This window comes from Colletotrichum higginsianum, chromosome 8, assembly GCF_001672515.1.
Source record: "Colletotrichum higginsianum IMI 349063 chromosome 8, whole genome shotgun sequence".
NCBI lineage: Eukaryota > Fungi > Ascomycota > Sordariomycetes > Glomerellales > Glomerellaceae > Colletotrichum > Colletotrichum higginsianum.
In genome coordinates this window covers 1,990,911-2,013,633 of record NC_030960.1, presented here as the reverse complement: position 1 = coordinate 2,013,633, position 22,723 = coordinate 1,990,911, and the positions used below count along the sequence as shown (strand labels likewise).

Below are 22,723 nucleotides of genomic sequence, written 5' to 3'. Positions count from 1 at the left end.
TTGTCTGAGAAAAGTTCCAGGGACAAGAAGTGCTCTCACACATGTGTGGAAAGTCAACAGCAAATGAGAAACGGTTGTGTGAAAGTGTATTGCGTCGCTGTTCATCTCATCCGGAAGATCACCCACCGCCCGTGGACAGTATGCCTAGAGAATCCGTACCTGGTTGACGGAACTCTCTAAGCGAACCCCACCAACTGCGGAATCTTGAATGCTTTGGTTCCTTGCTAGCTGCTGGCACACGTGTCCGTGTCCTTGGCGATCACCGCTAGGCGGTGGAGTTGCGTCTCATTGGAGACCGAAACTCCAAGCCTGGTTGGATCGTTCTGCTAAAGATGTTCCACGCTCCCCGGTCCCTCCCAGGATCGAAGTCGTCCGGCTCTTCGAGGCGCCAATCAAGGACCCATGATGGGCACGCACCGCACTCTTCAGACCGGATGGGGGTTTGGGATTACTCATACTGTAGTAGATCGGGGCTCCTCCCCCCCAAATCACTCCCCGAAAGCCAGTTTGGAGTTTCAACTGATCAAACACATTACCTAGGTAAACTCTGCCTCACCCAACCCGTAATCTCCAAGGCCGAATCCCTTCCCGAAGCCCTCGACTACTCCATCTTGACGGAGCATTCGACATGGCAGCTCAGGGGGAAGAGACGCCGTCCTCCTCGGCAGCCGCAATCGCAGCCCCAACGGCTCCCGCGGCCCATCCCGAAGAGGCCGCGAACCCGGCCACCGGCCTCATCGTAGGGTTTGATCTGCCACGCGCATATGGAACGGGGTCGGCCCCCGCTTGCTGACTTGCGGCGCGGTTACCACAGGATCCAGATGACGGCGAAACCGATTCCGCCATCAACGTCGTAAGTGAACTGCGATGCTCTGGGAGTTGCCATCTGTTGGGGTGTTCTCTCCCAGGCATTGAGACACCCCGTAGCTGACTGTTGCTGTCGTTGCCTTTCTCAGTCCATCCGCGACTCCCTCACATCCATTCGGTCTTCGCTGTTGAATTTCGAAGACGAGTACGGACGCCTTTATCACTCCCACTCCCGCGGCAGTGAGTATGAAGAAAGTCCAACTTGAGCTGGGCCGTTGTCATTAGTAACCATGCACTCACAGAATATTTCTTTCCTCACGATAACGTACGACGACCATACTCATTTTTCCACTCACTCATGCATCTGCTCACGCAAAACATCTAGATCGAGCAAGATCGCTTGGACTTGCAGCACGAACTCTTTGTGAGGACTTTCAGAGGCCGCCTCTGCACCTGCCCAAAGTTCTACGGCGCCAAGAGAGTACTCGATCTCGGAACAGGTACCGGCATTTGGGCATTGGAATATGGTACGTTCCCGTGTCCTGTTTTTTGTTCTGGTTTTGTCGTTTACTCACCATGATCTTAATTATAGCCGAAGAGCATCCCGAGTCAGAGGTGAGAGGGTTGCAATTGATCAACTTTGTCATCTCACGCTTGTCACTCACCACACCTCAGGTCATTGGAGTCGACCTAAGCCCAGTACAACCGGACTTGTAAGTTCATCATCATACGCTGTTCGAATTGGTGACGCAGCTGACCAAGACACAGCATGCCGCCGAATTGCTCCTTCGAAATCGACGACCTTGAGAAGCCGTGGACTTGGTCCAAAAGCTTCGACTTCATCTTTTCCAGGACGCTAAACGGCAGCATTCTGGATCCAGTGAAATTAGTCGATAGCATCTACAAGTAAGTCCATGCCCATGCCCATGCACGGGCGTTCCTCATTGAGCAGCACCGTTTGAACGCGTGTTCCCTCTAGGCAACTCGAGCCCGGTGGCTGGTTCGAAGCCCAAGATGTCTGCATGTCGGCCCAAAGCGACGACGACACGATACCGGAGAACAGCTCGCTAGTACAGTGGGCCGACGAAGTCGTCGACGCGATGGAGAAGATTGGCCGCTCGCTCAAGCTTGCGATGCAGTGGAAGCAGCTCCTCATCGACCGCGGCTTCGAGGACGTCCAGGAGACCATCTACAAGTGGCCGACCAACACGTGGCCCCGGGACAAGACGATGAAGGACATCGGCGGCTGGGGCCTGGCCAACCTCGACTCCTTCCTCGAGTCCGCGGCGCTCGGGACGCTGACGAACATCAAGGGGTGGTCGAGGGAGGAAGTCCTCGTGCTGTGTTCGCAGGCGAGGAAGGAGATGCGTGATCCCAGGATCCACGTCTGGTGGCCAGTGTAAGTTCCCTGACGCATACCATGGGGTTGGTGTGGCTGACATTTATCGCGCAGTTACGTTGTGACTGCTCGCAAACCGGGGCTGCCGATTCAGGCACCTCTGGAGTAATTTGCTCTCGAATGTTGATACACACGCGCGCCTTCTGAATCCTGTCAGTCGTAGATTTTATCTGGTAATGTCTCAGGGGGACCTTTTTGTATATTGCACTGTTCATAGTGTATGTGTAGCTGATTGTCAATGTCGTCGCAGACATGTTTACTCCTAATATTTGTCTTGGATAGTTTTGTGATGATGTATTGTGATGGTAGAGAAGTTTAACTTCAACTTTTTCGAGCAGTGATCTCCGGATCAAAAGTTGCAGTCTGGTTGTTTCCAGTTACATGACATGATCTGTTCTGAGTTGAGGTTATCACAGTACGCTACAACCGTAAAGCAAATTACGACGGTTTGTTTGAGACCAGAAAGACAATCTTTGTTGGTCGATAAGACGGTTTTGTTCGCAACATTTTCTCTGCTCAACCGTCTCTCGGCGGAACTGCACCACAGTTGAACTCATACAGTACCAGTCGCTGTTAACCAGCCTCTGCGATGGATCAAGAGCCGACTAGATGGCGTAGATGGCGCCTGTTAACCATCACATCGTGCCCCCGTGCCCAAGCCAGTCCGTCACTGCTCGTTTGGAGCCGCCGATCCTCCCTCAGGACCTTGATCTTGCTCCTGGGCCCGCTTTTGGCTGATGACGTCGAGTTAGCCCAACACTCTGAAGACACTCGAGGTTTTGGTGCTGAAACCTACTCTCTTCTTCTGTACATGTACCACATCAGAGTGACGCTGATGATGGCGAGACCTCCGAAAAGGATGAGAATCTGGTATCCATATTTGTACTTTGGTGCATCGTACGTCGGGAACAAAACCACTGGCATGGCGTCAGTCGGAGTATTTTCGTAACCACAATTTCCAAACTTACAAGGCACCCAGAGAACCCATGCATAAGAGACGACGTTTGCGGTGGCCACCAGAAGTTGTCGTAAGCTGGGGTCGCCTGCATTGAGTCTGTTGGCCCAGCTCTGTGCAAAAGAGTCAATATGGTTTCGTGACATTGTTAGCCAGTTGGAATAACTCAGGTACTCACAATCAGAACGGGGGTGGCAGCCGATCCGGCGTACGACAGATAGTACGCAAACATCAGTGCGCCCTTGGGGATGTACCACACAGAAAGAAGGATGTTGGACAGAATCATCAGAGCCTGGACGATGATAATCATCAGGTAGTTCTGCCCGGTATGGTCCGCGATAATGCCCCAGATCACCGTCGCAACAATGTTCAGGGCGCTCCCGCCGGTCGGGTAGATGTTGGCATCCACGACGCTGTAGCCAGCGGCCTTGAGCCACAAGTTGAAATAGCTTGTTGCCGAATGGCATGCTGCCACCATGCTTCACGGAAGTTTTAGCGGTCTCCTCATAAGTTCCTTATAGGTTCGGGTCAACTCACGTGTATGGGACGACAAATACCCAGATCTCCCATCCGAGATAAATGCGCTTGGCTTCCTTCCAGGTCAGCCTCTGCTGGGCCTTCTGGCCGAATTTCTCGATTCTTTCGATGCCGTATTTGATATGCTATAGCACTTTTGTCAGCAACACGAACCGAAGCAGCGGAGAACTCTTGAGTCCTACCTCGGGCGACCAGTAAAACGCCTTCGTGTTGTGAGGCAGATCGGGGAGTCCGAAGAACCCCCAGATGGCGATGGGAAGCGAGATGATCGCGTCCATGATGAACAACCATCTCCACCCGGCAATGCCGTGACGGCCGTTCATGCTTGAGTACAGGCCGGCCTGCAGATAACCGCTGAACATGCTTGCGATGGACTCGACCTGGAGGAGAATGGCCAGCCGCTTGGTGAGCTCCTTGGGACCGTACCATCCGCCCAGCATCGCAATGTAACCGGGAAACGCGCACGCCTCGAAAAGCCCAATGAAGAAACGTAGAGCGTACATCTGGGGTTCGTGATCAGTTTTGGGGTTTATTGTGGGCGTTGGGAATGGAGTCTCGGTCTTACGGTTTCGATGTTCTTGGCGAAGCCCATGCCGATCACCAGCAGCGACCAAATGACTTCGCATGATGGGATGAGAATCGACGGTCTGATGAAGCTCAGCTGTGACATCTGGGCGGGCACACTGCCGATCATGATGCCCAGGCTGAACCAGGTGTTCAACCAGTTGCGTTCATTACCGTAGAGGTTGAGGTCTGTCTGCATTCCACTGATGAAAGCATTGCCTGTATTACCACCTTAACGGCAGAGACAGGAACCGGGGTGCGACAGAGCTTACTGTAGTTGGTTTGGTCGAGGTACTTGATAAAGTAGCCAAAACAGACGGTAGGGCTGGAGGTTCGAGAATCTCGAGTCAACATCTACAAACTGCATGATTGTGCAAGAAGTCGATGTGAAACAGAGCACTTACAAGAAGAAGGTGTCCAGCCTTTGGACATACTTGCGGTACTCCGGATCTCCCTCGACAGAGTCCCAGACAAGTCCCACGGCCTTGCGCCACCAGGAGGATTTCGTCTCACCAGGGTTCGTCTCGGTCACAGTCACAGGGCTGTCGTCTTTGCCGCTCGTGTTGAGGTCACTGTTCGTGTCGGACGGTGCCACGACGGGGGCAATGGCCTTTGTAGCCGACATATTGGCCAACAGCAGGCAGCAGGGAGACGGTTCTGAATATGCTGTCTCTGCACGGTGGTTCCAGCTGTCCGGAATGCCGCTGCAGCTCGGTCGGTTCCAGATCGCTATATACCTTGTGCTGTTGGAGAGAAACGATTTTTTCCGAACATTCTAACCGCATTCACTTCATTCTGGAGCTCTTTGAACAGGAGCTAGATAAGTCAATCGACCTGATTTGTTGCAACGAGATGGTGTCATTGCAATCCTGGTGAGCTTGAGTCTAAGACCAACTAGTCTTCCTTCTGGGATCCCTCTGCCCCAGTTTTGTGCCTGCCGAGATTGAGGTCACGGAAACTCCATTCTCCCACGGGGACAGATACCGTCAAGCTTCTCCGGGAATACATGTAAGGCTCGCGTTACAGTACGGGACAGTCGTATCGCTGTCAAATGGTGTTTGCGGCTCGAGTCACGGAGAACATGTCGTGACTGGGAGCCCCGCAATGTCGTTATCACTCTCCGCTCTGTCGTCTTTCTTGATCCCGGCACCATCAGCCGGGGCCGATGCCTTCGCCCGGCAAGGTTCTTGGCTTTTGAGCTTCATTTCCTTGGCCCACGCTTAGCTGGAAAGTTTATGAAGACCTGGGAGTGTTGGAAAATCGATCAATCTTGAGGGAAGCTCTGGCCTATTTTGATCCATGGCCAGGACCCAAGCAAGACAGTTGATGTCTATTCCGCCGGATGAAAACCACCATGTTACACATGTGGCATGATTTGAATCCAGATTTCGGACAACAATAAGAATGATTTGGCATGGATACAGCCAAGAGAGCTTCTTCCCCGCCAGCCTCGCGCCATCCACATGCTGAAAAAGACTCACAAACCACGTCAACCACAGACGTATCCACAACACACAGTGGCCACTTCGTAGGCGAATGTTACCCATCTCCGCGATCGCATCTCCTCACTCTTGGATTCGGGGATTACAAGTGTGGTGTGGGTGGGGCCTTATCTAGGTCGAATCCTCGGCGACTTGGACCAAAAGCATTCCCGGCTCGGGTTTGAACTTGTCTCGGCTTGAACCACCTCGCAGAAGCCATTTTAAATGCGTTCTAATCCCAGGGCTAGCACGCGGCTACAGACTTGCCGCTCAACCAACAAATGTCCGCCACAATGACGCCAGAAACGCTCCGCCTGTCCCTAGAAAACGTCGACTTCCGGCTGCCGACCCAAGTCACAGACGACAACAGCGTCACGGCTCTGAAGAGCCTCGTCTTTGAGCCTCTCCTCCGTTGGCAGCCCCACGGTCACGTCCTTCCCGGTCTCTTTGACCGTTGGGAGAGTTCTCCCGACGCCCGCACATGGCATTTTCACATCCGCGACGACGCCGTGTTCCATGACGGAGAACAGTGTACGGCAGCTGACGTTGTCAACTACATCAACGGGCTCTTGGACTCGCGGGACTACTTTGGCATGCGCTGGAGCTACAGCCGCTATTTCGAGCAGACCCAATTCTCGACCGAAGGCAGCCAGACGGTAAAGGTCGTCAGCTCGGAGCCATTTGCGGACATTGTGGGCGTGTTCTGCGAGTTCTGGCCTTCGAGACTGGACAAAGACGGCAAGCCGGTGCTTGGAACAGGCCCTTTCCGAGTGGTTGAGTTCGAGCGTGAAGACGGCATCGGAAGGGCGAGATTGCAGCGGCTGAACCCGACCCGACACAACGCTCCGCACATCATCGTCGCTTCGACAGAGCCAAGTGCTGCCAAGAGACTCCAGCTACTTCGTGCGGGTGAGGTGGATGCTGCCTTGAATCTCGAGCGAGTGGACAACCTTGACCTCCTCGACTTTGACGGTTCCTTGAAATGGGGCCGAGTCACCAGCACGCTCTCGGCCATATACTATCTCAATTGCACCGAGGGCATTTTCACCTCGCCGGAAGCACGTCTTGCTGCCAATCTCGCGATCGACAATGAGGCACTCGTCAAGGAGGTATATCGCGGCTTTGCCCTGCCGTCCGCCACCATCGTTAGCCCCTTTCACCTCGGTTTCCCACAGTCAGGGCTGAAACCATTCCCTTTTGATGCAGAACGAGCCCGGGAAATACTCAAAGGCTTGGACACGAGTGAGCCCCTGGTGTTGAGGACGCCGACCTACATGCCGGAGCACGCGCAGAAAATATCCGCTTTCGTGGCGTCTTCGTTGCGAGCCGTCGGGTTCGAGGTTGAAGTTAGGGTTGAGACGAACCGTCCCGAGTACGCTCGCCAAATTGGCCTCCAGAAGCAGATTGGCAGCCTTGCGTTGTTCGACTCGACGCCCAACAGCACATTCAGGGTCCTGGATGACAAGATATCCAGCTCGTCCCACGCTACCTGGTGGCTCGGATACCATGACGACGAGGTTCAGCGGCTATTCCACGAGGCGAGGAACAAAATCCACTACGAGGACCGGGCTGTTGCCTATGCTGAGACGCTGAAACGGTTGCAGGAGAACCCTCCGTGGCTGTATGTAGCACATCCCGAAGTGGTGTGGGCAACTAGGCGGGACGTTGGTTTGAGGATCGGACATTCTGGTGTTCTCACTCTTGAATCATGAGATCCAGCATCAAATCTTGCTTGATTGTAGAAAGGAATCCCATCAAATAGCCCAGCTTTGAGAAGGTCCTCTTAATGAAGACTTTGATCTTCTAAAACGGACTGTGTCAACGTAAATAAAGGCCAGAGAGAATCGAGGATGAACCATCGATTGGCACCCTGGCCTCGCCCTCCAGACGGCAACTTAGCCAGACCTAGAGACCTTTCCCTCGTATGCGGACCCTCCACTATGTCCTCGGAAGCCCAGACCCACCAGTCGGGTAGTGTTTCGGTATTTAAAGCCGGCCGATCGCGCAATGCACCATCATCTCGGATCCTATCAAGAACACCATGGACACGATCACACCTGATACCCTCCAACGCCATCGAGCAGCCGCCGAGAGCTTTGGCAGCGAGTCCCTGTTCGTCTTGCGGGATGGGACAACAGTCGACCTGGCCAGTGGCTACATCCCTCTTCTTGCACGCTTTACCCACGAGGACAAAGCCGCCAAGGGCTTACGGAAGCGCAGCGCGGGCGACAAACCCGAGCCTCCCATCTACTTTTCCGCACTGGAACTGGTCCGCGACAATGAACTCTTGCTCTTGACCGGGTCGAGCGGCAGCGGCAAGACAACGTTTGCGAAGCACCTCTGCTTCCGCCTGGCGACCTCGGGTTTCGGTCATGCCCGGCCACTTGTCCGCAACGACTTTGGCGATACACGAGAGGAAGCTTGGGGTTCTGGGAGGTTTCTGCCCTGCTATTTCGCGGTGGACAACCCGCATGTGCTGCAGACTCTGGTCGGCGTTACGATTCCCGCCTTGATCAGCACAGCCTCGAAAGAAGGCCTGGCCCTGATGGTTGTGATTGATACGAACGACGGCGCGGCTGACGCCAGCCTGGATCTTCTTCAGCTACTATTCTCATCGTTTGTGGAACACAAGAAACACAAGTTGCTCTTACTCGGGACTGCAGATGTCTTCGGCCATTCGGTTCTGCCTCCCAGCATCGTTCGACATGCCTTGCTGCCACTGTTGGAGGCTCCTAGGCGACAGACCGTTCTGAGACACCTCGGACCCGAGTTCTCTGAGTCCCTGATTGCTACGGGATCTTCGGCAGAGACTCCAGCCTTGTTTGCGCTGGCGCTTCAAGCTCAAGACCGCGGCGACCGAGCCGAAGAACTCCTCGATTCATGGCTTTCGATTGCCTTGCCAGGCGCCGCTCAAACGCTCACCGAAAACGCCTACAACCGCATAAGCCAAGGCCAACCTTTGGCAGCTTCAAATCACCGTTTCGTAACCGGGATGGTCGACAACCCGGCGGTATCCTGCAGCGTTGTCCAACAGCTACTGGCGGCTCGGCACCTTGCAGAACTACCTGTGGATATTGCTGTCGGGCTATTCCGCCAACATCCCCAAGCTCATACCTTCGTCATCAAAAGTTGCTTGGTTCGTTTGAGCGCGTCAGGTCGCTCGGATGACCTTGTTGAGGGGCTTCTTGGCGGCTCGCCCGCCGATGGTCAACGAGGCGCCCTACTCGTAGCAGATCTTGTCGGAGAAACAGAGAAGTTTCGAGACAGGGTCGCCAATTTAATGTTGGACATAGTTTCACAGGGAACATTGCCAGCAAGTCAGAGGAAGAAAGCTGGCCGCATCCTTTCCAGGCTTGGCGACCCGCGAGATCTGACCCTGCTAGCAGAGGTGCCCGCCGGAAGCTTTACCATGGGCTCTCACAGTCATCCAAACTCACAGCCTCCGGAAAACATCACCTTGCGCAGCTTCCGCATCGGCGTATACCCGGTTGTTGTCAGAGATTACTTGGCCTTCACCCGGGAATCGGCCCGCGACTGGGTCAGCCCGGATGGCGCAGACCCCGAACGATTGAATGCGCCAGCAACAGACCTCACGTGGCATGATGCAAGAGAGTATTGCACTTGGTTGACTCACCTTTGGCGAGCGAGCGGCACGATTGGTCCTCACGAGCAGGTACGCCTTCCGACAGAGCCAGAGTGGGAGCGGGCAGCCAGGGGAGATCAACAAGATGACGGAAACGAAGGGCTGGTTTACCCTTGGGGCACGACCTGGGATGGCGACGGGGCCAACTGCGAAACCACAGGCTTCAACACGACATGCGCAGTCGGTCTGTTTCCCAAAGGCCGCTCGCCGTACGGCTCCCTCGACATGGCGGGGCATGTCTGGGAATGGTGCTCGACGCTCTGGGGCGAGGACATGGCCACCCCGTCCTTCCGGTACCCATGGCGAGATGACGGGCGAGAAGCGCCGGATGCCACTGAGAAGGTTCGGCGTGTGCTGCGCGGAGGGTGTTTCTCGAGCCCGAAGGTCAAGGCCAACTGTACATATCGCGGCAGTCTCGAACCGTCAGGATATTGGCGTGGAAATGGGTTCCGCATCGTGGTTGCTCAGGTAGAATAACGCCCATCATGATATCGGTTGAAACTAAGAATACAAACCCTATTGCTCTTGGAGCATGGTAGCCTGAATACTGCTAAAGTCGCACATCGCCGCGTCGGCCGAATACCATGCAAATTGCCGGTGTCCGCCGAGACTCCACTTCGAGATGCTCCGGGGGGCCGGTGTCGGAGGTCATCGGGGTTGTCGGCCGGAGAACACCATAGTGGGTTTGAATCGCGTCATTTCAGTTGCTTTGCCAGAAGTCTCGATTCATATTCAACTCACGGCTTGCGAGTTTGGTGCATGTCGTCCACTCCTATTTGTGAACCACAACCCGGCCTCACACTTCATCCTTCAACTCACAAGACGACAATCATGCCCATCAACTCGAGCTTCACGCTACCCGAGGCAGCAAATGCCCTCCCTCTGCCGGAAAACGCCGCGGCGCCATTCTTCATCACGTTCACTACTTCTAACCACCCGGACACCGGAGAGTCATGGTGTCCCGACGTGAGGGCCGCTCTGCCGCTCCTTAACGCCGCCTTCTCGGCGGACGGCGCGCCAGAGATGGCCTTTGCTGAAGTTGGACAGCGGCCTGAGTGAGTGCCTCGCACCTAGCCCGCGTTCAACCATGGGGATTCGCTAACCTAGCGGAACAGGTGGAAGATCCCTACAAACGTCTTTCGAACCAAGTGGAACGTCCACAACGTGCCCACTCTTGTGCGGTATCAGCGTCTGGGCGGCGAGGTCAGGGAGACGGGTCGGCTGGTGGAAGCCGAGATTCTCGATGAGAGACGCCTCAAGGAACTTATTGTTAACGGGCAGGACTAACGCTGGAGCGAACCTACGGGTGTTGTTCTCGGCCCATGGAAAGAACGCATCCTCACGCGCCTGGCGATTTCTCTTCGACCAGCGACGGTCGTCCAGCCATTTTTGTCGTGTCTGTCGCCCGGGTTTCGTGCCGTTCCCGTTCGGCTAGCATCGTTTCGCTCAAGCCCGGCAAAGCCAATCTCGCTCCCATGGATCGTTTTTGCTGGTCGCCTGGCGGCGGTAGGATTCAGGAATGGGGAACAAAGTGCGATTTTCTTTCCAAGAAAAGGGCGAGGAAGAAAGAATTCCGTCATCAGCCCATCGGCCGTCCATGCCTACATCATTTGTTGAAGACTTCGTCATCCCTTCACCTTGTACCCGTGTTTCTCTATCCAACTTGGTCAACTTTCACCCGCGCTGTCAAAGCCTCCCGTCATCATTTCCAAGCCAGTCACCATTCCTGCCGAGGTACCATGCCGCCTTTCTCTACTAGCAAGATCTTCTCCACGCTTCTAGCGCCCCATTGGCCGTCCTGCTTGCCGGTGTGTCGAGCGCTGTGGTGTTCAAGAGAATTCGCATCTCGCCCACCGTCAAGGCCGACTCGGCTCCGATGTCCAAGTCAAGATCCGCATCGACCTCGACGAAAGGGCCGGCTTGTCCGATGCCAAGTCATCCCACTAAAACCTCTACCTGTCGACCACGCCTCCTAGCTGGGTGTCTACTGGGTGTGTATGCAAACGCAACGACGTATGGTTTGACAAGAGGAACGCGACGAGTGCGTGATATTGCGCCTCGGAGGAACAACGGACATTTTGCATGTCCGGCTGCGCAGGCACCACGTTCCCCTTTTTGGATTTTTTTTTTCTTTCTCGACAACAACGACGACGGCCAGGGTTCGGTGTTCAGTGGGGGGCTCGTCAAGAGACCGCTTCGGCAACCATCTCAGACTCGTCAAGCCGACACAAACCAGCAGCTCGCCTCCACCCGTCCTCAACAGGGCGGCTCGATTCCTCTCCGTAACACTGTGCTTTACGTTGATTTGGTTTGTTGGTTACAATGTCCGCTCTTCCACAATCCCTAAGAAACCTATGCGGTCAATCAAGGCCTGTAGAGCGGCCATCCAATTGGAATGCCTTCCTCAGCAGATGGCTCCTCACTCGCAAGGATTAGGCCCGTTGTAACTCGTGTCTAACTTTCCATGGTCGGCGAACAACCCCAATTTGGTAACTTGCTTCCTCTCTCGTCAGCGCCGATACTCCCCAGCTTGGCTCTTACTGGGCATTTACGTCCATCCCTGCGCTGTGCCGCACCCTAGAAAGCCCTGCCCTATCGAAGACCTGGAGTTACTTCACGCTCTTCTCAAAAGATTAGATTAGTGAACCCAAGGCTTATCGCTTGCCGTTAGCTTTGCCCTACCCATAGGGGTTTTGGGCTGATGAGGCACTTGATAGATTAGTAGCCTCCAGGGCCGTTACAACACGGGCTTCAGTGTAACAGGTACTCTGTAATGCCGAGTAGAGGTGGAGCAACTGTGAAGGAAAAGCGGAACTGGAGCCATCTCGCGGTCGAGGAGATAGTCCAGAGATAATCCAAGCAGCACTTTCGAAGCTGCCGGTGCGTGAAAATCTGTTTCGACAGTGGGTTTTCCCCTCACTGCGTTTCTCTTGTCATGATGTGCACCTGTGCAACCTCGAGAAGATTGGCCTTAGCCACGTACCTTGATGCATGAAAGTCTAGCATTAACAAGTTTGATATCTAGTGGATTTTGTGGAAACAAGCAAGCAGCAATGATACCTAGACACGCCAATGTCACCGATTGTATTACGAAGCGACGATTCCCTTCCCTCTGATATGCCGAGAGTACCGTGCGTTACTAAGATGACTGAGTGCTCCCCCGTGGTTAAATGCTTAGCCTTCAGGTTATCACTCGGGTTCGGTTTAGGGACTGGTCTAGATGTAATTGGTTTGGATGAGGACTATGTTTCTTCCGAGGGAGCGCGATCTCTGCACAACCCACAAACGCAGGGAACTCCCGGGCTAACGGACGGGAGGGGCGGGCGGAAGGGGGGGGGGGGTCCGTTATCAATTCATATGCGTACAATGTGCGTCTGTACGGATACTCTGTTGATGATGGTACGAATGCTCTGTAGATCTTAAGGAAAGCCCTGTATGCCAAGCGGCAAACACGTACGTCACTGTCTACAGAGAACGGATACAGTCAAAGTTGAACTGACTCGCTGGTGCAACAAGCTTAAACTTGGACCCTGTCAAACAGGAGACAACAACTATTTCCAGATCGGGAGTCGGGCGTCGCGACCCGAGAACCCCGGTTCCGTCCTTGACACATTTGTACGCCACGTTGCCCAAGTCATGCAGCTGCTTCTAACATCAGCTACTTCACCAGTCAAGGCCATCAATCACTCTCGCGGTTGGCTTCTTGACTCGGGTGATCTCGGTCCCCATTTCCGTGGCCGTGCTCAAGTCCTTCGCCAACGTACCTCGGAGCGTTTTTACCCAGACAGGACCTCGCTGGTGGCCTTTTTGTTTGGGAAGCGTCCACAAACCATTGCGGTCAAAATGCGTCGACGTGAAACGGCCACAGGCCCCCAGCAGGATCCAGCGTAACAAGAAGCCATTCGGATCCGGTTATGTCATTTACGCCACGCCTTGGCTCGTGTTGTTGACCGACTGAAAGAGTGAACATGTTCAGATCCTACTTGACGGAATGGTCGAGGCGGTCGACGCTCTGCCCTTAGACGACAACTGTGGTCTGTAGATGCGGTCGACTCTTCAATTGAAACAGAAACGTGCCTATCTCTCAGGCAAAGCCAAAGTTTAAATGTCACTGTATCTGAAGACTCGGCCCAACCATTGTAGGAAGCTTGCCGTTATCATCTTCACTATCCCCCACCCTTTCAACTGCAAAAGCACCATCTCCACCTTTGAACCCACCTCCACTCCGCACCCTTTCTATGCAGGCCTAGTGCACTAAACGTAGGCCACTAGAGTCACTACAGACCTTGCCTTACAGCTAATTAAGCCGTAAACGCCCTCCGAATGGCCTTTTTAGCTGTTCGCCTATACTGGCCCTCGATCAGATAGGACATCGGCCTGATCTGACCAGTAGCACCTGGGCGGCTAGGCCCTACTGTCTAGCTACCATCCCGCACTAAGGCTTCTTTAGCAGTCGAGGGATTGCAACTGTTCAGAATTCGTGCCAAAACTACATACACGTGGGATTAGCAGTTTCATCCATCAGAGCTGCCCTGTTGGCGATAGACGTGCTCGACGTGGATTGTTGGTCTAAAGCAGCGGTGAGCCCCCCTGTAGATCGTGATGTCGCGAACGTCGTCTCATGAGCGTGAGGTCGGCGAACCTTGTCCAAGACGCTACGTCGCCCATCCTGCTCGCTCGGCGCGCGTCTTCTGGATTCTCCTCTTTGGAACATCCGTATAGGGAGTGCAGAGTAGAGCGGCAGGCTGACAAATGGCGGCCAGAGAGCCAGGCCAACCTGGTCTCGCTGCCACCAATCGGTGAGGGTTCCAGTAGGGTTTTTGTACTCGGGAACTCCGCTCCTCCAAGCCAGGCCAAATGTGGATATAACGCGGCCAAGCCCCGTGCGTCCCGAGATCCCACGGGATCCGCGCTCGGGAAATACAAAAAAGACTTCAAAGGCCCCTTCGGCAAAACAAATCCGCAACCGTACGTACTTCCAGTTCGTGTATGTGGGTGTGTGTTTGTGTGTGTGTGTGTGTGTTTGTGCATAGTCTTACGTCTTTTGCGAGCTCCGACATATTCTCGGCCGCGGTGGGATATCATGGACCCGGAGCCGCGCACGCCGAAGACAAGCGTGATTCCAAGAGCAGTAGGTCACAACGCCCGGAACCCGCCCCCCGACGCCATAGATTCGATGACGCTGACCATTTTCACTCTACTGCAGTGTCATAACTGTCGGATCCGCAAGGTAAATGAATTTCTACATCTACAACCCCTGTCATGGTGGGCTTTTCGTGAGGGCCCGTCCTGGACTTCGGCCCGAGTCTTGGACATCGTTCGAGTGATGCATCATACTTGGAAAAAAACATGCACCGAGTTAACAAGCCGAGTGTTAGACAAGGTGCAACCGAGAGTTTCCCTGTTCCAACTGCATCACTTCAAAGATACCCTGCCGTCCAGCAGGGAGGTCCGTCGCACAATCCCAGCGGCAGAGCGTGGACAGAACCGACAGGTAATCTTACTCCATCTGAGCAACTGGCGAGAGTGATGCTTGCTTGAGATCTGGGCTGATGGGAGTCAAAATATCTTCAGTCAAGCGGGCCCAACCATCCAGCAATTACACGAGAGACTTAAAGCCGTCGAGGAAGCTCTCCGAAACCAGGGCGAGCAGCAGACCAACAGGACGACGACAACGCCATCTTCCACGCCAAATACCTTGCCTGCACTCGAGGATGATTCGACATTGCATCAGTTCGTATGGGATGACCTACCAGTCTCCTACGAAGGGGGTTCGTCGTTTAGCCAACAAACCCTACTCGCAAATCAGATAGAGGAGCTCAAAATCGAAGACGCCCAGACGCCTGGCGTCGTCGAAGAGCTAGCCACTTTGCGGGGAATATATCAGAAACACGACGAATGGTCAGACCAAAGGCCGAAGAGGAAGACTCGCCGGCCGAACGCCTGCCCCCAATCTTTATTGCAACTACCACCGTCCGACTTTGTGATCCGCCTTCTTCGAACTGTGACAGGTAAGGAAGGCCCCGATGACTTGCCTCGGCCGTCTGTTCCCAGGTGCTAAGGATTCTTGTAAACAGAGCACTCAGTCCTGTTCCTATTTTACGCTGTCGAAAACCGCAAGCAAGTTGAAGATCTTTGCCGGAGAGTTTACTTCTCGGTCGAGCCAGTGACGGTTGGGGAGATCACTCTCCTTCACGGGTACCTCTCAGTCCTCTTCAAAGACATCGACTTCGAGGCGCGCCCCGAGTTCAACCGCGAGGAAACGGATCGATACTACAAGCTATGCGACTCCAACTTCAAGGCGGGCGTCGAGACGTACGAGGTGATGGCGGTGCCATCGTTCGAGCACACGCTCATATTGTTTATCGCGGTACGTTGTCCCCTTTTTCGCCGCGCCGAGCCACATCGCCTTTCATGACGCGTTCGCTGACGACGAGACGCAAGGCTTTGAGAGCCCAGCAGGATGAGGACTCGCCGCTGCAGTGGAGCGTCGTGTCGGCGGCCGCCAGACATGTGCTCGCGTTGGGGTACAACCGGAAAGCGAGGCTCGACACGATGCCGCCGCACGAATCCCCCAGGGCCCGCCGCCTCTTTTGGCACATCTACTTCGTCGACCGCGGCTTCACGCTGTCCCAAGGAAAGGCCCCCATTATCCAAGACATGGATGTCGATGTCGATCCGCTCGAGATCTCCCAGCGGCCACATAGACGGCCGTGGGATATGGTGTTCAGCGCCTTCATCGAGCTCAGCAGGATACAGTTGAGGATCTACGAGAAGCTGTATTCGCCCTCTGCCTCGAGGGCCAGCGATGAAGAAAGACGGGCCGTGGTCGGCTGCCTCTCCAGCATGTTGTCGCAGTGGTACGTCGTGTGGCGGAACATCGATTATACCCACGCATGCCGCCAAGACTTGTTCGAATTCAGCCTCGCCGCCATCGACGTCGTCTACTACTCCATCCTTACCTTGACACATCGCGGAGCAAGCTCGTCCAACTCGGCGAGTGATATAACGCCACAGTGCTTCGAGACGGCCCGGAAAGAATTGATTGCTCATACCACTGCCTATCCTCGATTCTCTTCTGGTGGCTATGCGTCATCTTTTAGTTACTCAATCTGGTCCGTCAGCACACACACCTTTTGCGCTGTGCAACGCTAACACAAACTCAAAGGACACATCTCTTCTCATCCTTCACCCCCTACATCATCACGTTTATCCACTGCGTCGGCCACGTAAACACAGAGGACTTGGGCCTCCTGCGCACTGCCCTCGAGATTAGCGAACGGCTCAGTGGACTGGCGGAATCGTGCAAAAGACAGCACGAGTTGTACCGGGCGCTCTACCGCATCGCCGAGGCCTACCTCAAGGCCAAAAAGGCTCTTCCGTACGGGGACCTGACGCTGGAGACAGCGACCCATCTGCCACTGCAACAGCCCAGCACCGACAACTGGTCCTGTTTTGACTCCAACATCGAACCGAATTCATTCTCTGAGCTCCATGTGGAAGACTGGAACGGTAGCTATATGGGGCAGATGCCATTTACGTTGGATACACAGGCGGGAAAGGGGGGCCATTAAAAGAAATGATAGCGCCACGTTATGAGCCATTACCCGTTTTGACCAATCTCAAGCCAAGATGTTGATCACGAGCAACCGCGGTAAACTTTTCCTGGCAGCGGCCGTTGGAAAGAATTTGAAGATGAGGCATGGCTGTTCCGGATCGTCTTGGATCGCCTTGACTCGGTGATCGGCAATCTCGTCCGACAGAAATGCTTACGATTACGCTGGAAGTACACACAAGGAAACTTATCAACACAGCATACTGGACAAACCCAGCCCATGATCTCTTCTTTTACGAACAATTCTCTTTCGACTAGTCTCCAAACTAACGCAGCGGCTCACTCTCCATGCGCTATACCGAAGGCTACCGAGTCTTTGAGTCAGGCCGGCCAACAACCAAACAGATCGTGGATGGTTGCGCGACTTCAGAGTAGAGTACGTTCTATACAACGCTTTCTATCCGCTTTCTATCCGCTTTCTATCCCAATCCCAAATTTCAAAATGGCGGTATGGGCTGGTAAAGCTATGCCAGGACAGAATGGAGAAACCTGTTAGACTCCCAAAAGGCTCCGGGGCTTGTGGAAACAAAGTTTGGCCACGTGGAAGTGGTGCAGCTTCCGGTTTTTTTTCCAGGCTCTGATAGGACTATTGTTGGTACCACATATTACGATACTGTGTATACGGTACGGCCTTTCAGAAGGGTGAAACATCAATTTTCCTAATAATACTTAATGGACGGGAAGAGGAAGGCCATAAGTGAGGGCAGCATGTGGACCGAACGCAAGATGCCGTCGGACAGGGCGATCCAACAGGGATCCGGTTCATGCGAATGTCGCCGGTCCCACACACCCTTCACGCCCGTATGCCCATGATATCGGGTTGCCTCGCGGGCAGCTGGCCAAATCCAACGAAACTACATGCATGGCCCCAACGCCATATTGCCCAATGCCATTAGTACATGCCGCCTGATCACAAGAGACCATGATGTGTTTTGCATCGGGTTTTCAGTGCGAGAAGCTCCTAATACTGGCCCAGAACCTCAATCGGCGTGGTAAACGTCGCCCAGTTGTCCGAGTGCGCGGGGTTACCAAAGGGCTTCAAGGCAGCGTATCTCAGTCTGTGAAAGGCCATTAGCTGTTTGGGGGCTCATGGGAAAACGACAGTTTCGAGCCCTTGAGAAAGGATGCAAGACCAGACGTACGTGTAGTTGCCAACGGCAATCTGGCTGCCGTTCGCCAACTTGCCGAACCACCAGTTCTCAAAGTTGAAGTTGCTTCTCGGCTGGTTGATCTTTGGGTAGGACAGCGTGTCTTCCGCATCCCATCTGCTCGGGTCGAAGAACGGCGCCTGTCCGGATCCAACCCAGTAAGCACCGGATCCAACGTAGCCATTATCACCGACAACCGGTGGGTACACCCATTGTCTCTCGCTCCACCCTGCTCCGAAGATCTGCGAGAGTCATTAGCATGAAGAACCGGGTCTTCCAGGAAGGCTAGAAGCTAGCTCACATCCCAGCGGAGTTCTCGCGTGCCCCAGAGGATGTTGTGGAAGATCTTTGGGAAGTCTTGGACTTCAAGCGTAAGGTTGAAGGTGAACCTGAATGCGGGAACAGCTTTGTCAGTTTGTCCACCAACGGAACCCAAATCACCTCGAATGTAGGCTCAACTTACGAGGTCTTGCCTCTGACTGCCGGAGCACCACTCTCGATATAAGGGAAACCATTTCGAAACAGAGGGGCCAGCTCTTTTCTCAAATCGCCCGCGACGCCTATGTCACTTAAATGTCAGAGGTTTTTCGTAGCGTGCTACTCACGCCGCCCGCTTGCTTACCTGCATACGGTACCGAGAGCTCTTCGCCATTGTCACCGGAAACGATGATCCTACCGCTGTACAGCGGGAGCACTGCCGCGTTCCACCCGAGAGTATCTGGGTTCTTGAAGTTGACACTGCGGTGTGGATTAGTGCGGAGACCAACCCCGTCGCGGTAAGACGTGGACTTACGAGACGGCCTTGCTCTCGCCGGGCTTGAGGGTGAACTCGCGAGGCAGGCTGACCTCCACTGCCAACTTTTGAGGGACCAGCTGGCTGAGGGTTTTCAACTGTTTGTCTTGGGTGTTTCTGTTCAGGAGCAACGTCTCGACTCCATATGCGTCCTGCGCCGAAAGGTGATAGGTCACATCTTCGGAACCCCCGTTCTTGACGGTGATGTCGTGGTATCTGCTAAAGTAGCGGGTGTCGTTCAGGGCGATGGGTTTGAAGTCCAAGGTCGTGTTCGAACGGAGCAACTTGACCGCGTCCACCAGGCCATTACCAACCTGGGGAACAGGAGCAAACAGATCCGAGTACCATGAATCATGGTACCCGAGCGGACGAGCGCTGGCAATGATCTGCTTGTGAAGAGCCAAGGCGAAGCCCTTGCCGTGTACCGAGCGACCGCCAAAAGCACCGATATAGAGGGCCGCGACGCCGGCGACGTACGGACATGACATGGACGTGCCGCTCATCGTGGTCCAGCCATTGTCAAGGTACGTGCTGTATATGGAGCCACCGGGGGCCGTAACGTCCGGCTTCACGCTGAGGTCGTTCAGGAGACCCCAGGACGTGAAGGAGGATGCGCGGACGGCGTCAACGGAGGGTGCGTCAGCCGAGGCGATGGCGAGGACGTTCTTACCGGAGGAGCCGCTGCTGGAGTAGAACGCGCCCTGCGAGCCGGAGTTGGCGGCGGATATCGTCACCACGACTCCTTGCTCTACGAGTCTGGACGCGACTACAGCCCAGGCTTCCTCGGCCCAACCGCTGGAGCCACCGATGCTGGAGGTGATGATGTCGACCTTCGATCCGCGTCAGAGATGGATGCTTGCAGTAATGTTACATGTACACTGGGCAGCCTCAGGAAAAGCGCCACCGGCGGAAAACAAAAAGGTCAAGGGTACTCACGCCGTCATCATATGCCTTGAGAAAAGATTCAATCAGAGTCGCAGCATCTGTCGAGCCCTGAGCATAGAGGTCAGCAATCAGTTCTCCCTACCTAGAAGCGGATGCCCTCATCGGCGACGTCTTTACCTGTCTGGACATAACCTTGTAGGCGTAGAGGGTCGCCTCGGGGGCCACGCCGGCGAAACTAAACGTGAAGCGTCAGTAACAACAGAACTGTTTTCTGGTCCGGCAAGTGTCCTTGGAAACCCACTCATCTGCCTTTCCAGCGACGATACCGGCGACGTGGGTACCGTGGCCCAGCAGATCCAGGGGATCAGAATCCGGTTCCCTTTCGTAACCGATGGAAGGCCAATCTATTATTGTAATGAGCCTTCAGGGCGAAGTTGTATGGGGTGTGAGAGAAGCTCACATTGGTCTCCAACAAAGTCGTATCCGCCGGCCACCTTGAAGCCCTCTCCGAATCCCCCGCCAAGCTGTCCAATCGTCAGCCACTGACTTCGGGGTCCAAGATGCGGTCGGCGCTACATATCCTACTTACAGCATCGTGGTCGTACCAGATACCGGTGTCGACAACACCGACCTTGACGCCTTTGCCGAAGATCCCCTCCTCGTGCAGCTTGCCCACGCCCGTGACGCTGTGGACAACGGACGAGGCGGCCTGGAGGCTGGCGTCGACAGGAGCGGAGGGCTCGAGATACACGGGGCTGTTCGGCCAGACGCCGACGACGTCCGGGAGGGAAAGCAGGCCGTCGAGGTTCAGGTCGGCGGTCTCGACGCTGGCGCCGTTGAAGACGTCGCTGTCGAAGTTCTTGATCACCTTGACGCCGTCCGTCGAGGCGAGTGAGCTCCTCTTGCCGATTGTGCCCTGCGGTATCACACGGTCAGTAGAGGGAAGCGAGATAACAAAAAAAGGGACTACGGAAACCCACGGCGGCATATTCGACAATGTAGCTCTTGGCGAAACGGACCGCCGCCTCGTCGGGTTTGTCCTCTTGCTGACCGACAACCGTCGTTGCTAGCGAGTACGCGACGGTAAAGATCCACGTCCTCATCTTGAAGTTCGTCCAATGGGGGGGACTGGCTGAAGATGCTCAAAGTCAAGGAGGAGATGGGTTATCAGATGCCCGCGCGGGGGACATCGGGTATTTGAACCAACAAGACCCGAGCCCGGGGGACATCACGCGATTCCACTTGTTTCCAATGCCACTCTGGGATCTTCCAAGGGGTCTTTGCTGCTGGCTAAATCGCGCAGGAGACGTGAGTGTTGAGCCCGTCGCGGATGACCTGCCGTACTCGAAGGATGATCGCGGGCCTGCGCTTTAGTGTCTTGGATAGCAGGGGGTCATGATCCATGACCGCCGATGGGAAGCCGGACGACGGCTCTCGACTGCTGTGCGAGTCTTTCGAGCCGAAGCAACAGCATAGGAACATAATTCCCTTGATTCCGCTCACGAAAAGAGATGCGTCCGCACAGCCATGGGCAAGAAAAGGGTTCATTTTAATCTCGTATCGCACGCCGGCAATGAGCATTGGCACAAGCCCTGCAGCGTCGCATCGCAGGGCGGTCAAGGGCGCCAAGATATTGCTTGACCTTCCGACTTTGGCATGTTGCGCCTCGGCCTGCAGCATTGCGTGCTGGGAAGTTGTCAACTCGCGTCGGACAAGGGGTTGGGGCAGCTCGTGTTGGACGGCGGCTTCTGCAGTGGAGTGAATTCCGAGTTGCCAGAGGTACTTGAGGCTCTTTTTACGTTCGACTCGGGCTCATGCCATGATGTTTGGGTTGACGCATTTCAAAGGTAGGGAGATTATACTTATTGCTCGTGGCTTGTGTGACAATACAGTAAGTTGAAGCGTTGGATGGTCGGGACTTGCATGCGGCCAAAAGGCTATTCAGCAGTTTCTTAATTCTTGATTATTTCGCGTTGTAAGCAGTCATAATAACACTTCATGGCCAAGTAGGTCGCCATTGTTTATTCAAGGCGATAATAGGGAGACTCACCCGAGTTTTCGATTGCGGCGAAAAAACCACATGTTGCGTGAATGCATCATTCAAGTGATCTATTTACGGCTCAAAAAGCAGATAGCAAGCACAATGTCTTGCTAGGGTGAGCTTTGATGTATTGTTGGGTTTGCTGGTACTGTTATTCGTGTTGTTGGGCTCACTCTCTCTCACTCCCACTTACTCAACCTAGACTCTGAACCAGACGATTTGTCGTTGACGTAATCCAATAGACCCACCAAAGAAGTTCTCCATCACTCAGCCAACTCAACTCCCCTTCATCACCCACACCATCCATACCTTTGGGGATTCTCTCTCGCCCCGACCATTCATCATCAAGCCGGCAAGAGGTTTGTGTTGCCCCTTCAGCCAAGCGCAGCAAGAACCTCCACTGTGAGACTTTGACCGCTAACTAACACACACTCCAGATGGAACAATTCGGCGTCGCCGCGGCGCATTCGGGCGCAATCAACCATGTCCACGCCATCCACTTCGGGCCCGCCGCCGTGGACGTCGTCCGGGAGGTGCGGCTGGCCGTGACCGTCGTCGTCATCGGCTGGGTCGCCGTCACGGGGATCAGGACGTACTTTGACCGTGGGAGGCGTTAAAACGGCGGTCGTCGGGGGATGGAGAGGGGGGGGGGGGGGGGGTGGCAGTCGGCCGTCAAAAGGTTGTGTGGGATGAAGGGGCTGCCAACACAACGTGTTTTGTCCGCTTCGTCGGACTTTGCACAGCATCGGACTGATAGAAATTGTGCTCGACGTCTGAGTGCGCGCGGGTATCACGGAACACTCGCCAGGGACTTTACTGCAGCAGGTCATGTACTCCCAGATATTTTGCTAGCCC

At 54.7% G+C, this 22,723-nt stretch overlaps 8 protein-coding genes across 8 annotated transcripts; 6 read left to right on the top strand and 2 right to left on the bottom strand.

The window, feature by feature from the left end:
* Nucleotides 1–628: 628 nt before the first annotated feature.
* CH63R_11580 (TAM domain methyltransferase) lies at nt 629–2,315 on the top strand (the record flags this gene model as incomplete). Its single annotated transcript, XM_018306554.1, is given in 9 exon segments — nt 629–739; nt 815–853; nt 957–1,051; nt 1,060–1,132; nt 1,193–1,334; nt 1,400–1,520; nt 1,576–1,713; nt 1,787–2,206; nt 2,261–2,315. Coding segments are annotated over 9 exon segments (1,194 nt in total).
* Nucleotides 2,316–2,998: 683 nt separating this feature from the next.
* CH63R_11579 (Pantothenate transporter liz1) lies at nt 2,999–4,887 on the bottom strand (the record flags this gene model as incomplete). Its single annotated transcript, XM_018306553.1, has 8 exons — nt 2,999–3,123; nt 3,175–3,274; nt 3,340–3,640; nt 3,699–3,823; nt 3,881–4,201; nt 4,264–4,481; nt 4,535–4,587; nt 4,667–4,887. 8 exons carry the CDS (start codon nt 4,885–4,887, stop codon nt 2,999–3,001), a joined length of 1,464 nt encoding a protein of 487 aa, XP_018153394.1.
* A 1,149-nt stretch (nt 4,888–6,036) lies between these two features.
* CH63R_11578 (ABC-type dipeptide transport periplasmic component) lies at nt 6,037–7,455 on the top strand (the record flags this gene model as incomplete). Its single annotated transcript, XM_018306552.1, has 1 exon — nt 6,037–7,455. The coding sequence occupies one exon, from the start codon at nt 6,037–6,039 to the stop codon at nt 7,453–7,455; it is 1,419 nt and encodes a 472-aa protein (XP_018153393.1).
* A 329-nt stretch (nt 7,456–7,784) lies between these two features.
* On the top strand, nt 7,785–9,863 carry CH63R_11577 (Serine/threonine protein kinase; the record flags this gene model as incomplete). The annotated part of the gene is made up of 1 exon (XM_018306551.1): nt 7,785–9,863. The coding sequence occupies one exon, from the start codon at nt 7,785–7,787 to the stop codon at nt 9,861–9,863; it is 2,079 nt and encodes a 692-aa protein (XP_018153392.1).
* Nucleotides 9,864–10,217: 354 nt separating this feature from the next.
* Nucleotides 10,218–10,673, top strand: CH63R_11576 (Duf953 domain protein; the record flags this gene model as incomplete). The annotated part of the gene is made up of 2 exons (XM_018306550.1): nt 10,218–10,441; nt 10,502–10,673. 2 exons carry the CDS (start codon nt 10,218–10,220, stop codon nt 10,671–10,673), a joined length of 396 nt encoding a protein of 131 aa, XP_018153391.1.
* Nucleotides 10,674–14,735: 4,062 nt separating this feature from the next.
* On the top strand, nt 14,736–16,960 carry CH63R_11575 (C6 transcription factor; the record flags this gene model as incomplete). The annotated part of the gene is made up of 5 exons (XM_018306549.1): nt 14,736–14,880; nt 15,005–15,397; nt 15,464–15,756; nt 15,831–16,501; nt 16,555–16,960. The coding sequence occupies 5 exons, from the start codon at nt 14,736–14,738 to the stop codon at nt 16,958–16,960; spliced, it is 1,908 nt and encodes a 635-aa protein (XP_018153390.1).
* Nucleotides 16,961–17,962: 1,002 nt separating this feature from the next.
* On the bottom strand, nt 17,963–20,930 carry CH63R_11574 (subtilase; the record flags this gene model as incomplete). The annotated part of the gene is made up of 12 exons (XM_018306548.1): nt 17,963–18,059; nt 18,144–18,391; nt 18,451–18,538; nt 18,613–18,709; nt 18,772–18,887; nt 18,943–19,772; nt 19,879–19,935; nt 20,005–20,062; nt 20,129–20,231; nt 20,288–20,351; nt 20,417–20,743; nt 20,808–20,930. 12 exons carry the CDS (start codon nt 20,928–20,930, stop codon nt 17,963–17,965), a joined length of 2,208 nt encoding a protein of 735 aa, XP_018153389.1.
* Nucleotides 20,931–22,305: 1,375 nt separating this feature from the next.
* CH63R_11573 (uncharacterized protein) lies at nt 22,306–22,485 on the top strand (the record flags this gene model as incomplete). Its single annotated transcript, XM_018306547.1, has 1 exon — nt 22,306–22,485. The coding sequence occupies one exon, from the start codon at nt 22,306–22,308 to the stop codon at nt 22,483–22,485; it is 180 nt and encodes a 59-aa protein (XP_018153388.1).
* Nucleotides 22,486–22,723: the final 238 nt, after the last annotated feature.